General features: G+C 31.2%; 2 protein-coding genes and 1 non-coding gene across 4 annotated transcripts; 2 read left to right on the top strand and 1 right to left on the bottom strand.

The window, feature by feature from the left end:
* The first annotated feature begins 1,425 nt into the window (after positions 1 to 1,425).
* On the top strand, positions 1,426 to 7,073 carry LOC11418405 (uncharacterized). 2 transcript variants are annotated; one of them, XM_003621134.4, is made up of 5 exons: positions 1,426 to 1,645; positions 2,037 to 3,385; positions 4,791 to 5,210; positions 5,626 to 5,861; positions 6,634 to 7,073. In XM_003621134.4, exons 2-5 carry the CDS (start codon positions 2,056 to 2,058, stop codon positions 6,883 to 6,885), a joined length of 2,238 nt encoding a protein of 745 aa, XP_003621182.2. In that variant the 5' UTR covers positions 1,426 to 1,645; positions 2,037 to 2,055; the 3' UTR covers positions 6,886 to 7,073. The 2 variants fall into 2 exon arrangements, with proteins under 2 accessions (XP_003621182.2, XP_024625130.1); XM_024769362.2 differs by lacking the exon at positions 1,426 to 1,645 and adding an exon at positions 1,715 to 1,869.
* A 2,224-nt stretch (positions 7,074 to 9,297) lies between these two features.
* LOC11429919 (60S ribosomal protein L34) lies at positions 9,298 to 11,460 on the top strand. The gene is made up of 4 exons (XM_003621133.3): positions 9,298 to 9,456; positions 9,601 to 9,680; positions 10,935 to 11,044; positions 11,131 to 11,460. Exons 1-4 carry the CDS (start codon positions 9,378 to 9,380, stop codon positions 11,222 to 11,224), a joined length of 363 nt encoding a protein of 120 aa, XP_003621181.1. The 5' UTR covers positions 9,298 to 9,377; the 3' UTR covers positions 11,225 to 11,460.
* Positions 11,461 to 14,097: 2,637 nt separating this feature from the next.
* Positions 14,098 to 14,178, bottom strand: TRNAL-CAG (transfer RNA leucine (anticodon CAG)). Its single transcript has one exon. It is a non-coding gene; the product is annotated as a tRNA-Leu (tRNA).
* Between the last annotated feature and the right edge of the window lie 1,862 nt (positions 14,179 to 16,040).

Raw genomic sequence — 16,040 nt, 5'->3', positions numbered from 1 at the left:
TCGATGTTTCCTTCTCGTCTTCCTTGAATAGAGTCGGTGTAGGAATGTGTATTCGCGATGATGAAGGATGATTTTTGCTCGAGAGAACTCTACCGGTTACACCGTTATGCCATAGTAATGTTGGGGAGACATATAGTTTACCACATTATATTAATTGGGTTCATGATCTACAACTTGTGAAGGTGGACTTTTGACCTAGATGCAAAGAACGTTATGGATCATTTCATCAAAGGCAAAAATGACGTTACAGAATTGGGAGTTTTGATGGATGAATGTAAACGTCGTTGTAGTTTATTTTATGAAAACTTTCATATCATGGTTAGAGATAAGCGAATGAGGTCGCTCGTCAGTTAGCTAGAGTTGCCAAATTTTTAACTAATCCTCCTACTTTTATAAATGTACCGCCGTGTATTATTGACTTGGTATCTAACAAAATGCTATAAATTGTGTCCCTTCGAAACACCAAAAAGAAAAACTCACAACTTCCCCATAAATAGCACTGAAAGTTGTTTCAGACCGAGATTAGGCACATTTACTCAAAGGATTGGGTCCTCCCAAATAATTAGCTCACACATGGATGATCACATGTACTTTCCCTAAATACAATGGATTAGGACCGCCTAGAGTAATCTGGACCATCCATTTTTAATTTGAGGTTAACTAGATCTAATATACTCAAAGTTGTTCATTGAAGACAATCATATTAAGCTTTGAAGGAACCCAAAACCTTAATTTAGCACTATAAAGGCTAACCATAACCTTCATCCATATACACATTTTTCTACCCTAAAAATCTCAAATATTCCACAAATTCTTATTTAATCGTCAAAATGTTTGCAGATACACTGCCCATTCAATGAGAGGAAAGACATGTTGTCCAAGTCCACTAACCTCATCACATCACCACTCACATTCACATTGTTGATCTTTAATCTAGCTGGATTAAAAGTGAAGAAAATAATACTATTAATTTAGAAATAAAAGAATTAATATTATACTTAAAAACTCATTTGTGTCAGTCCAATCATGTTGGTTCGAGGTCTTGAAGTGTGTTTCCTTTCAAATTCTCATGTTTAAATACCTTAATGTCGATTTCAGTGAACTAGTTAGCTTATACTTAAACGTGACTCCATAAATAGAAAGGTGAAATTGGATACGTTGGATTAGTCGTTCCTAAAGAAAAACTTATTTATTTATTACAAGAAACACTTTTATTTTTCTAAAGAAATATTTGCTAAATCAAATCTTATTGTTTCTTTTTTTACAATAAAATCAAATCCTATTGTAAAACGCGTATTTTGACATGATATTTTTTTTCTTCTCACAATAAATAGAATAGAATAAAACGTAATCTTTCAATTTTACCCAATTTTATTGTCATTCTCTATCTCTCTCATAAAATAAAACCAAATCACATAACAGAACAACAACAACAACAACAACATTAACAACAAACCCTTCACCTGATACAAACAAAGTACTATCACACACAAAACAAACAAACACAAGTCGCTGACATGTTCTTTTCTTCTTCTCACACAATTTTTATATATATTTTTCTCATTGAATTTCTCCAATTAGGTAACACTTCAACTTCTGCTGAATCAGATTTCACCATGTGAAACAAAGTACAAACAACATAAAGGTGAGTTTGTACGTATATCTTTGTCTATCTTGTTGCAAAGTCTCATTCTTTTATATTTTTAACATTAATTTTTTCAAACTACAAATCATGTTTTGCATGACCTTGCTCTGTTTTTTGTTTCCTCTGTTTTGCTTCAAAAGGAATGAACTTGTTCATTCATTCATGATCAAATTATAGTTTTTTTTTTTTGTTGTGAAAATTAAGAAAAACCCATTTGAATTTAGGTGAGTATGAATTTTGTGAAGGGTTTTTTCATATAAAGATTGAATTTTTCGATTGTGACTTTTGGGTTTTTCTCATTAAGGTTATGCAAACTCTGTTTTGAATTTTCACTGTAAAATTAATACTTTTTATTGATCAATTTAATTTAATTTTTGGTTTTTGTTTTCAGATTGTATATTTCTGAAGCAATGGTTCCAATTTGCGGTGCTGAATTTTCCATTGATAATCATGAAATTGAGTCAAATTTTTCTGAGTCAAAAATTGAGGCTGAGGAAGAAGAATTTTATGAATGTTTTGAGGAAATTTCTAAAACTGTTTCACATGAAAGTAATCAAATTGAGTCTAATTGTAGCTATGTAGAAGATGAAAAGGTGAGAGAGTTTGGTTCTGAAAATGTTGATGATCATAGTGGAAATTTTGACCTAGAAAAAGAAGAGGAAAAATCAAAGTTGGTGTTCAAATTTCAATATCAAAATTGGAATTGTAACTTTAGTGAGGAATTGAAGGGAAATTTGAGTGAAAGTAGTGATTTTGACAAAAGGGGTGATGTTTCTTCAAGTGTGAACAAGTATGAGTTTATCTCAGGAAAGAGTTTTAGTCAATTCTTGGATGAACCAAAAGCTTCAAATTTTGCTGTCAAAGAGTTTTTCATTCATCCCAATGATAATGTTCCGTTGGTGAAAAATCATGTGGTCGATGATTCAGCTGGTTTGTTATCTGAGAATTGTGAAGAGGTTGTTGGTGGCGAAGTTGTTGATAGTTTCTCAGAAAAATTGCACTTCCACATAGAGGAGGTTTCGGAGAAGCTCAAGAATTCGGAACAAGAGGTTGTCAATGGGAAAATTGATGATAATTTCTCAGAAAATTTGCGCGAAGAAGATGTTTCAGATAAACTCAAGAATTTAAGGGAACCTTGTGTGCGTAATTTTCTTTCTGATGATGATTTCATTTGTTCGAGCTCGGATACAGATTCTATAAGTTCTTTGGATGATGGTTTTTTATCAGACACAGATTTTGGAACAACTACAGATTTCGATACATTGGGAAACAATGAAGAAGAAAATGTAGAAGATTTGGACTTTAAGGATGAGGAGAGCATAGAAAGTTTGGATTTTGGTTATGAGCCGGATGATTTTGGCGAAGAAGACGAAGATATAATGAATGAGCTTGGAAAATTAGAAGAAGAAATCAGACAGGAAGAATCGCTGAAACAAAATTCGAAGAGTTTAACAGCTTTTGATCTCGATGAGTCCAACCGGTTCGACACACTTTGGGAGCATCAGGATTTGATAGAACAGCTGAAGATGGAATTGAAGAAGGTTAAAGCTACTGGTTTACCTACTATCTTTGAGGATTCTGAGTCGCCACGGATTATGGAAGATTTGAAGCCATGGAAAATTGATGAAAAATTTCAGCAAGGTAGCAGTACTACAAATGAGCTTCCAAAATTCTACAGAAGTTACAGAGAAAGAATGAGAAAATTTGATATCTTGAATTATCAAAAGATGTATGCTTTAGGTAAGTGTTTTTTCTTTATCCATTGCTTTAAATTTATTTACCTTTTTTCAGCAATTTACATTTTAGTTTTATTCAATGTTTGAAAAATCAAATCGAATCGACTCTTCATCCGGTTGAATTATGAACCGACATTGTCTACAGTTCGATTATTTGAGCAGTTCGACAGCAGTTTTTCCCTAGTTCGAACGTTTTAAAGCCATTGAACCATGACCTAGAGGTCTCGCCATGTCGATGTCTAGTTCGGTTCTTAAACCATTGATTTTACTTGTTTGCTTCCTTGTTCACGACAATTTCATTTAACATCCTTGATCATCAAAACCTACTTTATCTAAACCATTAAAAAGTATAGAGGTGAGGACCCTACTAAATCTGGTTAGTTGAGCATTCAAAAAGCATGAATTACCCTATTATATGTGACACAAAAGTAAATTTTATGACACACTTTTTCTCTTTCTTTTTACTCTTTTCTATTATTCGTTTTGTTTATGGCAAGTTTTATTCACCTTCAAATATTCATTTAATTGATTTCTTATATATTTTGTTATTGCAACAAAAAGTGGTAGGAATGGAGGTTGGACATTAAGGAATTGAACAACTTTTTTATTTCACATGCTTGGCTCTACTCTTTGCACTCATTAATGCCAATCCCCATTACTTGATAGCTTGCATTTTTCCTAAAGATAGCCATATAAGTCTTTTCTTGTATGTTAACTATAATAAGTAGGAACACTACTCTTTTGGTTGCATATATTTATTGATCTTCACATGTTTTCTTTTATTTCAAGACTATTCATATTTTAAAACTCCAATATCTAATTAGTACTACACTATAAAACACAGATACAGACACTGGACACGACACAGATACTGACACGCCGGCACCGTTAATAATTTGAGAAAATCACATAATTAAGTGGAACTATATGTGTCGGTGACACGGCTAATCCAAGAAGTATCCGTGCTTCATAGGACTACTACATCAGTCCATAATTATTTTATATAACAATATACTAAGTTGAGAGAAAACTCAGAAATTTGTAATAGTAATTGACAAGTATTAGGGAGAATTAAGTGATGATATTTTAGTCTAAAGAAATTATATTATTTCAAACATGTGTGCACCAACATTAAACACCAATTAACAAAATATATACTTGCAAAAAGCTAGCTCACTTTCTCATTGTGATCTAGCACTGATTATAATGCTCCACCCAATTTTGTTTTAATGTATATAAACAATCCTTACCATGCAAGACAAGTTTGGAAAGCTATTTTCCTTTCTCTTGGAAAGTTATGTTGAACTTTGAATAATCTATTTGGCCTTTTACATTATGCTTAATTTTTAAGACTCAAATCATAGTCATCATAATATTAATCTTTTTAAGTTTCTTGTATATTTTTATAGGTCTTATGAAGTCAAAGGACCCACTAAAATCATTTTCAATTCACAAGAAATCTTCATCAACAATCACATGCATTCTTCCACGTGGCATTAATAGTTTCTTTAGACGTAATAGGAACATTGATGCTGACCCAATGAAGAAGTTCATAAGAGAATTATATAGTGACTTGGAAATGGTTTATGTGGGACACTTGTGTCTTTCTTGGGAATTTCTTCATTGGGAGTATGAAAAGGCTTTGAAGATATGGGAATCTGACCAATATGGATTGAGAAGGTTCAATGAAGTAGCTGGAGAATTTCAACAATTCCAAGTTCTTCTACAAAGATTTATAGAGAATGAACCTTTTCAAGGTCCAAGGGTTGAAAATTATGCTAGGAATCGTTGTGCCATGAAGAAACTTCTTCAAGTTCCTGTTATAAAAGGTGAGAACTTTAAAAGTAATGTGAATATGGTTAGTCCATTGGTTAGATCTTTAAAGCTTTTTTAAAAATTATATTTGAATTTGAAAGTTTGCATTTGCATTAGTCTATCTATGAAACACAGACACTTTTCAGATTAGCAGTGTCCTGATGTTAGACATATGTCGTGTTTGACACTGACACGATACATAATTACACTGAATTATGTGATTTTCTCAAATTATTAGCGTGTTAGTGTCTGTGTCGTGTCCGGGGTTTGTGTCTGTATTTGAGTATATACTCAAATAGTGATTCACTATTCAAATTTTTTGTAAGTTGGCTCCACTTTCTTTGAACTATGTGGGGGACCATATGAAGTTCTATATATGAGACAAAATAGTTCCTCATGGCTTTAAAATTCTTCAATTATTTGTTGCAGAAGACAAAGGCAAGGATAAAAAGAAGTATAGAAAAAGAGAAGTTGACAATGATGCCATCACAAGTGACATGTTAGTAGAAATATTAGAAGAATCCATTAGAACAATTTGGCGTTTCATAAGAGGTGATGAAGATGCATCAAATTTGACAATTAAATGTCTTAAAGAACAACATGTGGAGCTACAAGACCCTGCTGATTCACAACTTCTAGTGGAGATTCTAACGGATCTTCAAAAGGTAATTCTAGCTTCAAATGATACTTATTTTCTAACCTTAAAAATGTTTTAATTATTCTCTCAATATAAGTAATTTTTTTATTTTGTTCTTTATAACCTTTTTGTTTTTTTTGTTCTCTTATTTTTGAAAATGTATAAACTTTAGTTCTTGTGCCTAACTTCACTAATCTTATTGTGCATCCAAATTGTATTTTGAAGAACCAAAGTTTCAATTTCATAAATAAATGATCAAAATAGGGAGGAAATGAAAATTCATCATATTTTGGTGATTAAAAAACATATTTAGGACACCAAAATAGTGTTGGGAGAGTTGGTAACTTGACTCTCCTTAAAGGAGAAAAATCCGAGTTCAATTTTTGGAGTTGCCTATTTAAAAGACAGACCAATCGCGTATATAAAAATGAAAAATGGATGTCTGTTTCCGATTGGAGGATTGCTCGCATAGCGGGTCTAAGCCGTGAAATATTTTAGGGCGCCTACTAGAGATCAAAGATCCTAATTGTATTTGTTAGGGAAAAAAACATATTTAAACCTGTTGTGTACTGTCGTGCAAATTTTGTATTTTTTAAAGGTCTTACTAACTTCGAAGTATCGAAAAAAGAATCAATAAAATGAAAATATACTTGATATAATTTAAACATTTGATAACATAATAAGTACATTATTTTTTCCATACAAAATCTATCTCTGTTGATTTTGGAGCAATACGAAGACACTTGTTAGCATTATCCTTTTCTTCTTCTTATGTAAAACGTTGTTTTTTGGATTTGCAGAAGGAAAAGAGATTGAGAGAGGTATTAAGGAGTGGAAGTTGCATATTGAAGAAGTTCAAAAAGCATGAAGATGAAACAGATCCAGTTCTTTACTTTTTCTCTCAAGTGGATTTGAAACTTGTTTGTAGAGTGTTGAATATGTCAAGGATAACAACTGATCAACTAGCATGGTGTCGTAGTAAACTAAACAAGATCAATTTTGTAAACCGTAGGATACATGTAGAACCATCATTCTTACTTTTTCCTAATTAATTAATGATTAGATTAATTGCTAGATTAGTATATATGATCCTTTGCATTTAGGTGGTCATAATTGAAATAGTCAAGATTTTTGGCCTATGTCTAACTAGTTGCTTGGCCTAAGTTGTACAATTTCCATGTGGTGCCATGCAAATATTTTCAGATAATATTGAGATTTAAATATGATTTTGCTTCTGTCACATGTCTATTGTTTTTGTTTTAATTCTTTATGATTTTTATTTTTTATTTTTGAAGTGATCGTTGTAGAAATATTTATTCATTTTTGTCTTCGTTATTTAGTACAAAAACCACGCTCTAAACCAAACCGGAAACAAAAGACCCCTGAAGAAAACTAAAGAGCAAAGACCTAAACCAGAAATCCAAAAAGATATCATGTAGACATGCTATAAGAACATGTAAACTTAACTAACGAGGGCACCATTGGAAGAAGGTCCTGCTACCCCACTCATAAAAATGTACGAGGACATCAAAGTTTTCCTCAAGAACCACTTCCAAGAAAAAAATTGAATAATTTCTGCAACTTACTAGATACATGTAACCCTAATCGAGAAATATTCTCATTTCGAGGATTCGAAATGAGTCGCATCACTTGATGTCTGATGTTGATTCCAACTACCTATGTGTTTGGTCGTGCGGCACGGTAAGTAGAATAGTGGCAAATGATCACGTTAACTTCGAAGCTCTTTGCTATAACTTCTTAGTTTTTACGTCAATTTTGCATCAGGACGCGATAATAAAGGTCTAGTCGCGGATCCAAACAAGTAATACTTAGAATATAGAGAATAAGGTAAAGAGGTCTAGGGCCACGACCAATTCCCACCCCGACTACTAAAAGTTTAATAACACACTATGAGGGAGAATCCACATGTCACAAATATATGTCACTCCGACTCTTGAGCTCAACCAAAAAACAAGGGAATCATCCGCTTTAGTTTATGTTTAATTAGTTAGTATGAATAGGGATAAGGTTGGTATGATGGTTGAAGACTTGAGATAGGGGGTTAAGAAGTAGAGTGATAAGGAAGTTTAGGGTTTTGTCATCACTACACGGCAACACTATATATACTAATATTTTCCATTAAAAGATAAAGTTTGTGTTATTGTTGAACTTTGAAGTTATCTTAGTGAAAATGCTAATTGTTCAGGACTAAATATAGACTCAATCCATCAACGATTTAGGTCATCTCAAGTGACTAGCTCTAGAGTGGACCATAACATACACACGCCCTAGTGGAACAGTGATATGGGGTTGTGAGCATATCATAACTGTTTAATCATAATCCTAAAACTATTTGTCTACAACAGTCCAAGAAGACAATTGCCAAGCTAGGTTGTGGGTCCTTAATCCCTAATCCTTTTTACTATAAAGACTAACTTATGACCTTTACCCAGATACACATTTTTTTTTAGTTTTGAAACCTCACATTCATGACACTTTCATAGTTCATCGTTGAAGTGTTTGCAAGTACACCACCCCCTCATATAAGTTGTTGTTCGAGGTCCATTGTCTTCAACTCTTAAACAAATAACAGGTTGAATATCATAGGTCTTAAAGGATCACTTACAGTTATCAACAATGATTTCCTCTTCTTCAATCGATTATACAAAGGAATGAACTTTGTCCCTCAATTTTGAGTTTATATTGATTGCAAGTAAAATTCATTAGAGTTGTATTGATTGATATGTACATTATTGGATCTAATACAATTACATTTGTGAGTCACTGCACTAACTCATATGTTTTCTTTCTCGTCGTTTAATTGATTGTGGTCTTTCACAATATATGAATCTCAAATATGACTCAAACTAAATAATTAAAAAAAATTGATGGAAGACTTCCATAAGTACAACTCAAATGATAAAAATGGTGCAGAAAAATTCTATATGTAACAATACGATTTTTTTGGTTACCTATGTAATAATACAATTTGAACTCACAATTCTTCACTTTTCAATATTTAATGTTGGTAGGTTTCATTAGAAACAAAAAAAAAAAAAAATTGAGTGAAGGAAATTTGACAAAGAAATTTTCTTTAAAAAAAACTATAATCTCTTTTGAAAAAAAATTAATAATTATATTTATTATCTATTTTTTTTTAACAATATATTTATTATCTATTAAATGAAAGTCACACACTAACCCATGAGTTAAACAACCAAACGAGGAAAATTGATTTTCCCACTACAAACAAAGCTAAGAATCACTATGAATGATAAGTTTAACCCCATGTCATTGGATTTTAACCTTAATTATCGATGGAATTTAGGGTTAAACTTGTTTTCTTAACTTTGTTTGAAGTGGAAAAAGCAATTTTTCCAAACGAGGCTTATAGTTTGGGCTTGACCCGAAACTCATAGGACAGAACCAAAAGAAAAGGCCCAATAAATCTAGGGTTTTAAGAAACGCCACCATATTTATAGCCTCAAACACAATATTACACGCCCCTCTTTCATTTTTCTAGGGTTTCATCACAACAATCACCATGGTTCAGAGACTCACATACCGTAGGAGGCACAGCTATGCCACCAAATCCAACCAGCATCGTGTTGTTAAGACACCTGGTAATGTTTTCTTTGTCTAATTCTTCTGTTTTTTCTTGTTCTGATCTATGTAATGATGTTTTTTTATTTTTTCTTAAAAATTGGATTTTTTGTTGTTGAAGTGTTTTTTGATTAATTTGTGAAAATGGGTTTGTGTTGTTTTAGGTGGAAAGTTGGTTTATCAGACAACTAAGAAGAGAGCTAGTGGACCTAAGTGTCCTGTTACTGGAAAGAGGATCCAAGGGGTATGAATCTATATGATGTTATTTTTTATATTTTTTTTAGAGATTAATAATTATGTTATACATAGGATCTGTGATTCATTGTGTTGATTCCTATTGTTATATTTTCTTTGTATTTGAATGTTGTGAAAAAATGTAGATTGGTATGTGAGTATTTATGATAGGACTTGTATTATTCACTAATGGTCTGTGTGAATTTGTCTGTGTAAGGTAAAATAGGTGAAATATAGAATTGAAAATTGAAAAGATTAGGATTGTTGAGTGTTTTGCAATTATTAATGTTGATGTTAATGCTATGGCGAGCTTATTATAAAATCAATTATTTGTTTAGTGGGTTCTTTATGGAAATGTTGTGGGAGTGAGAGTTAGCTTTATCCATTTTGTTTAATGTTGGGTTTATTGTAGGCGTGTCTTGTATTGTGATTAATGTTAATTTTCGAGCTTATCCTAAAATCAATTACTATGTGTTTTTTTGGGTTCACTGAGGGAATGCTGTGAGAGTGATAGTTAGCTTTTACCGTCCTTTATGCTTTTTCTGATTGAAGTTTGTGTTGTTTATGGGCCTATTAAAGACTAGATTGTTTGTTTTCTGCTTTAATTCTGTAATGATTCAGTTTATTTGAAGTCTTTAATAACTTAATTCACTAATTCAGCTGTGCTTGTGAAGTGAATTAGTCTAGTTGATCTGTTCTTTTAGGCAAAGGAGTTTTAAGTACATTGTTATTGAAGATTTGTTAGCCTATGTTTGAAACATGATAGATATAATAATCGTTTCCAACTACGACCTTTGACACAGAATCATTACTTCTACAATGACAAAACTTAGATGCAATTCTATTTAGATTGACACTGTTCTTATTGTCTCTCACAAAATTGTAGTATTATTTAATAAAAGATACCCTTTCAAAATTATTGGAGACAGTTTTTCTTATTTAGTTACAAACAACTAGAGCAGTACCTATCGCACGGCATTTTAGCTTTGTCCATTGTATAATTTCAATGATGTAATTCAAAAACATTGTGGAAGGAACATACAATGAATTTATCTCCGTGTTACACCACATAAATCTTGAATCTTTCCTACTTACTACTTTTAATTTTCATTCAAAGATTTCATTGCTTTTTCTCCTTGATGGTCACTACATGCACTCTTTACCCTTTAGTTGCAAGTTGATCACTCTTTACTCTTTAGTTGCAAGTTGATCACTGTGTTTTCTGATCATGTTTGTTCTGTTCTGATCTGGACTTGACCTGCAGATTCCACACTTGAGACCTACTGAATACAAGAGGTCCAGATTGCCTAGGAACCGCCGCACTGTTAACAGGGCTTATGGAGGTGTTTTATCCGGAGGAGCTGTTAGGGAAAGGTATGTTGCTCACAACATAATTTCAGATTTAATTTCAAAATTTTGAATATGGTAGTAAACTTTAATGTTATTCAATCTTTGTGCAGGATTATCCGTGCTTTCCTTGTTGAAGAGCAAAAAATAGTTAAGAAAGTTTTGAAGATCCAGAAAACAAAAGAAAAGCAAGCAGCTAAGAGTTAAGCTGATTTTATCAATGGATGCATAAAGTTGAAAATTTCTTTTGTTTAGATTTGTGCTCAAGAGTTTTGACTTTCAATGATGTTAATTATGAATGTGGAACTTACTTTGCAATTGATTTTATGGAGTTTTATGTTTTTCTTGTACTCTAGATTTTGTTATACATTGAGTATTAGATTCTGTTGTTCCAGTGCACATTTTAAATGGATAACCTCTACTGAAATTGTTTCTGTTATTTACTCTTTTGCTATTTAGTGAGATATGATTGGTTGAAATGCTCATCTGTTATTACTCTTTTGCTAGTTTCACTCTTTAGATAAGTATTTATGGTTAGATGAAGATAAACTATCATACCAACCATATTACGACAGAATCTTCGAGTTTGTGGAGGGCTCAGTCTAGGGTGGACAAGCTTTACATATCCCCCATGGTGCATAAGTGGTTTTAACCATTTAGATCGTGAAGGTCTGCATGTTTTTTTTCTTTCTATTTTGCTCAATATGAATGAGACGCGGCGGCATCATCACCATCTGTTGACCTTTCCCCCTAAAAACCACCACCTCTGTCCCAAACACCTTCTCCACGCAATTTCATTTGTACAACCAGTGGCTAGAGCCATGTGGAAAATCACTTGTTTGATAAATTATCTAACACCCATCTCTAGCACTTTCTGATGTATCAAATGCTTTATTTGGTAGCAAGATAATTTGACTATATTTTTCAAATAACACATACCTATTTGCTTAGTTTGAAAATTAGGAGAATTGAACGTGCCCTACCAAATTTTGTTACTATTTGTAGAGGTGTTAGTTTAAGCGTTATCATAAATCTGCACTCAACAAGGTTACATGTCTGGCTTGGTTCCTTGTAGAGTTGCTCCAAAAAAATTTGCCTAATGCTAAAAATTAATCTGAGAAATTGGCTCAAAGCATTGATTCTTGAATGGTAGTGAATGAATCTTCTCCTTCTCTTTTCTCTCCTGACTCTATCTCTCTCTCTTAATCTTATCCTCTCTTCATTAAAAAAAACAAAAATATAATAGAGTAAGATTAATATAAAGTTAGAAGAGAGAAGGAGAAAAAAAAAAGGAAGAATAGGATCCAATTGATAGAGTATACCACGTGTCAGAGCCTTGGAGGACATCCTTTATACTAGGAAAAAAAATTATGTTGAAAAGATTGTTTTTTAAATTTTTAAAGAGTTTACTACACAACTTAACACATTATCACTATATTTGATTTTTTAAAAGTGCCTTACTCGTTAGTAGTTCCAATTTTTAATAATAAATCTGTATTTTATTTGTATATATTGATTGATAACCATATTCAATGCAATGCATCCTCTTCCTCTTCTTCAAGACAATGTCTCCGTCGTTGTGGACTTAATTCAGTTGTTATGAATAATGCATAAAAGTTTAAAGTTCAAACCTCGATCACCAAAGAAAAAAAAGACAGTGTCTCCAAATTTTTATATTTGAGATCCGATACAATATTCACGCATAGTAGGCGGTCTAAACTAGTGTTGTTCTTATGTTAAAACATGGTTGAACTATTTGTTCATAATAGAGTCAAGTAATGAGAAATGCTAGTAAATTTTAACACATATTTTTTAACACATTCGCTTTGATTAATTAAAATTCACGAGACTCATCAAATTTATATGGGATCCACATGATTTGATGGATCCATGTGAATTTTGACCATTCAACGAGAGTGTGTTTGAATATGTGTTAAAACATGTGTTGCTAACATTCCTCGTCAAGTAATTGGTAAGTTATAGGTAAATTTTACTATAAATCTATAACAAAGTTGATTGTTCTCTCTAACCTTGCATGAGATCCGTCTTCCATAATATAAATATTTTTCTATAAATATAAAGAATTGCTTTATAAAATACATATTCTCGTGAAGAATTGTTTTAAAAAATACATATTCTCTCGGAAAAAAAAAACATAAAATACCTATAGTCCTATTGAAAATGTACCATATTTTCATTTTTTTTTGTGAAGGAAATGTACCATATTTTCATTATTAATGCTATCAAAAATATCTCTAACATAGCCAAATAATGATTCCATCAGTGTCATTCATCTCTTATACAATTGTGCATTTTATCCTTCATAAAACTCATTGCAGAACAACATCTTCCAATTATTGCACTTATCACAAACAAAATCAAATCTATCTCAATGTTCACCTCAGTAAACCTACTATAAAACTATTGAAGATGTTTTGTTTTTTGGAAATAATGTTTTTTTTAGTTTGTTAAAAAATTTTGATCCTTAAATTGCTTCTACCCTTAGCTCAGACTACTTAAGTTGTTTTTCAAACACTTAATAAAATAACTCATATTGAAGATAACTTGAGGCTAGTGAAATAAATATAGAACCACCTTATTCTCTTTTTTATCTTTTATAATTTTTTACATGCATTTAAAAAAGTTTATTTAAATATGTCCAAAAGAAAATATTTTAGCTTGTTCAATTGCCCCATTATCAACAAAGTGCATACACCCCTTATCAGCGTAAACTTTTTATTTTATATTTGTATTTTTATGGACTGCAGATTAATTAATCTAAGTTTTAATCCAGTAACTATAATAATTTCCTCTCAATACATAATATAACTTGCCCAATAAATTTCTTATAGTAGTTGATCTCAAATAAGACTTAAAGTAATTTAGAAAAAATAAAATTTGGAGAAAATAAAAAAAAAACAATTTAGCAATAAGAAATAAAATAGCATGAAGAATATTTAGAAGAAAATGTCATATTAGTTATTGTTACTTTTTTACGAAGATGTAGTTGCGGTGATTTCAAAATTAGAAAGCTCAATTTAACAAATCAATTAAAAAATGAAAAAAAAAAAAAATTTTTTTGTCAAGAATGGGATTCGAACCCATGCCCTTTCGGACCAGTACCTGAAACTGGCGCCTTAGACCAACTCGGCCATCTTGACTCATGTTACATAAAATAGAAATTAAGTATATAACCTAAATCACTTATCGTTTCCTAAGAGAAACTTATGTTATAACTCATGGTCTCTGTCTGACGGACCATTGTTACCCAAAAACAATTAATTTTTTTGTTCACGTTGAAGGGATTCATTTTAATTTTTATTAATTTGATATATCCAATAAAGGAAATATTTGTATGGACTAACATAATAAAGAAATTATTAGTTCCTTCAAAAAAAATTATTTTATTTTGGAGAATTCAAACTTGAGATCTAGAACTTAGAGTCTAAAAATGAACACACTTCTAAGTCTCTACACTGAATTTGAATCAGTAAAAATTAATTGTTTTATTTTTTATTACAATCTTTTCTCATGAAACCTAGTTAATATTAAACTAATAAAGAACAAGTTGGTTTGGTTTAATTAAGTTAACATTTTTATAAATTTAATAAACTTATTTAAAATTAGCTAAAAGAATTTAACTTTTAATTAAACATTATAATTTCTTTCTTACAAATGCTAACATGTGAACTAATGTGTTAATAAATTTAATAGAAAAGTATTTGTCTTAAAAGTCATGCATTCATCATCTTGAAAGTTAAAATATTATTATTTTGAGTTAAATGTTTTTAGTCCTTATAAATATATTAAATTTTCGCTTTAGTTTCTCTACAAATTGCCTTCGACTTTTAATTCATATAAAATTTTCAATCATCATTTTTGGTCTCTATTTTTAAGTGAAACCATGTGCAGTATTTGTACTTTTAAATGAAATTGTAGGAAAATGTGTAGAATATTGTAAAAATCCCTTCCAATTTTTTTTAAGAAAACATGAATTAAATATGAATTTTTTACCGCAAAAAATATATAATTTTGATTAGTTGTTGTTGGTTCACCATAGACATGCATCTTTTAATAAAAAAATTCAAACGGTTTAAATTAAGAAAATTAATAGGATCTATGGTGGACCACTTTTAAGGTTGGTCCATTATAGACATTTGGGGTTAAAGTTAACGGTTAAGGACCTTTTTGACTAACGGAGCAAAACCAAAGGGACCAAAACGTTGGTTTTAGAATGGGAGCAAAATGAAAACAAGAAATTACTTGAGGGACCAAAAGTCCAATTAAGCCTTTTTTTTAAACATTCAACACTCTACCCCACCACTTTTTATTTCATATTCTTATTTAATTTTATATTTTAGTTTTTATGATTACATAAAATTATAATTATCGATTATAATTACAATTATGGATTTTGATAATTGTTGCAATTTTGGTACCTAAATGGGTAATTAGAAGAATTCTGACAATTGTTGCTTTCATTGAGAGTTGGGTCACGACACTAAATACTGATAGGTGGGTGAAGCCGCAGAAAAAGATAGGGCTACCATCAAGTCGGTGTCGATAGATTGAAAGTCGTCATGGACGTTGATTCTTAAAGGGTGTGACAATGTCAGGAGTTCCACTACGGGTAAATAAAATTGTTTAATGTGGTATTTAAGTCATGAGACTCTCCCACCTAATGAACTAGTATTTGGGGTTGAACTCTCCTCATGAGTTTAAGTCCTAACAAAGAACTCTATAAAAATTGTCATAAAATGATTATACAAATATTATTTCTCTTATTTTACTTTGGGTAGTGATATTTGAACAACTAGTTGAGACAATTTATGTGACAACTTCTTCTCTCTCTTTTCATTGGTTAAAAACAATGGAGAGAGAAAATAAAAGAATAATGTGAGTATGAGATATAAAGTTGTCAAAAAATTGTCACGAAGTAGTTGTATAAATATCATTTCTCTTTTATTTTATGTCGTAATTTATACTATTCGACTATTCATACAAAACGGTTGTTAGCAAACAT

Source organism: Medicago truncatula, chromosome 7 (genome assembly GCF_003473485.1).
Source record: "Medicago truncatula cultivar Jemalong A17 chromosome 7, MtrunA17r5.0-ANR, whole genome shotgun sequence".
NCBI classification, from domain to species: domain Eukaryota; kingdom Viridiplantae; phylum Streptophyta; class Magnoliopsida; order Fabales; family Fabaceae; genus Medicago; species Medicago truncatula.
The sequence above is the reverse complement of the archived record's forward strand: the minus strand, read 5'-3'. Positions and strand labels throughout refer to the sequence as shown.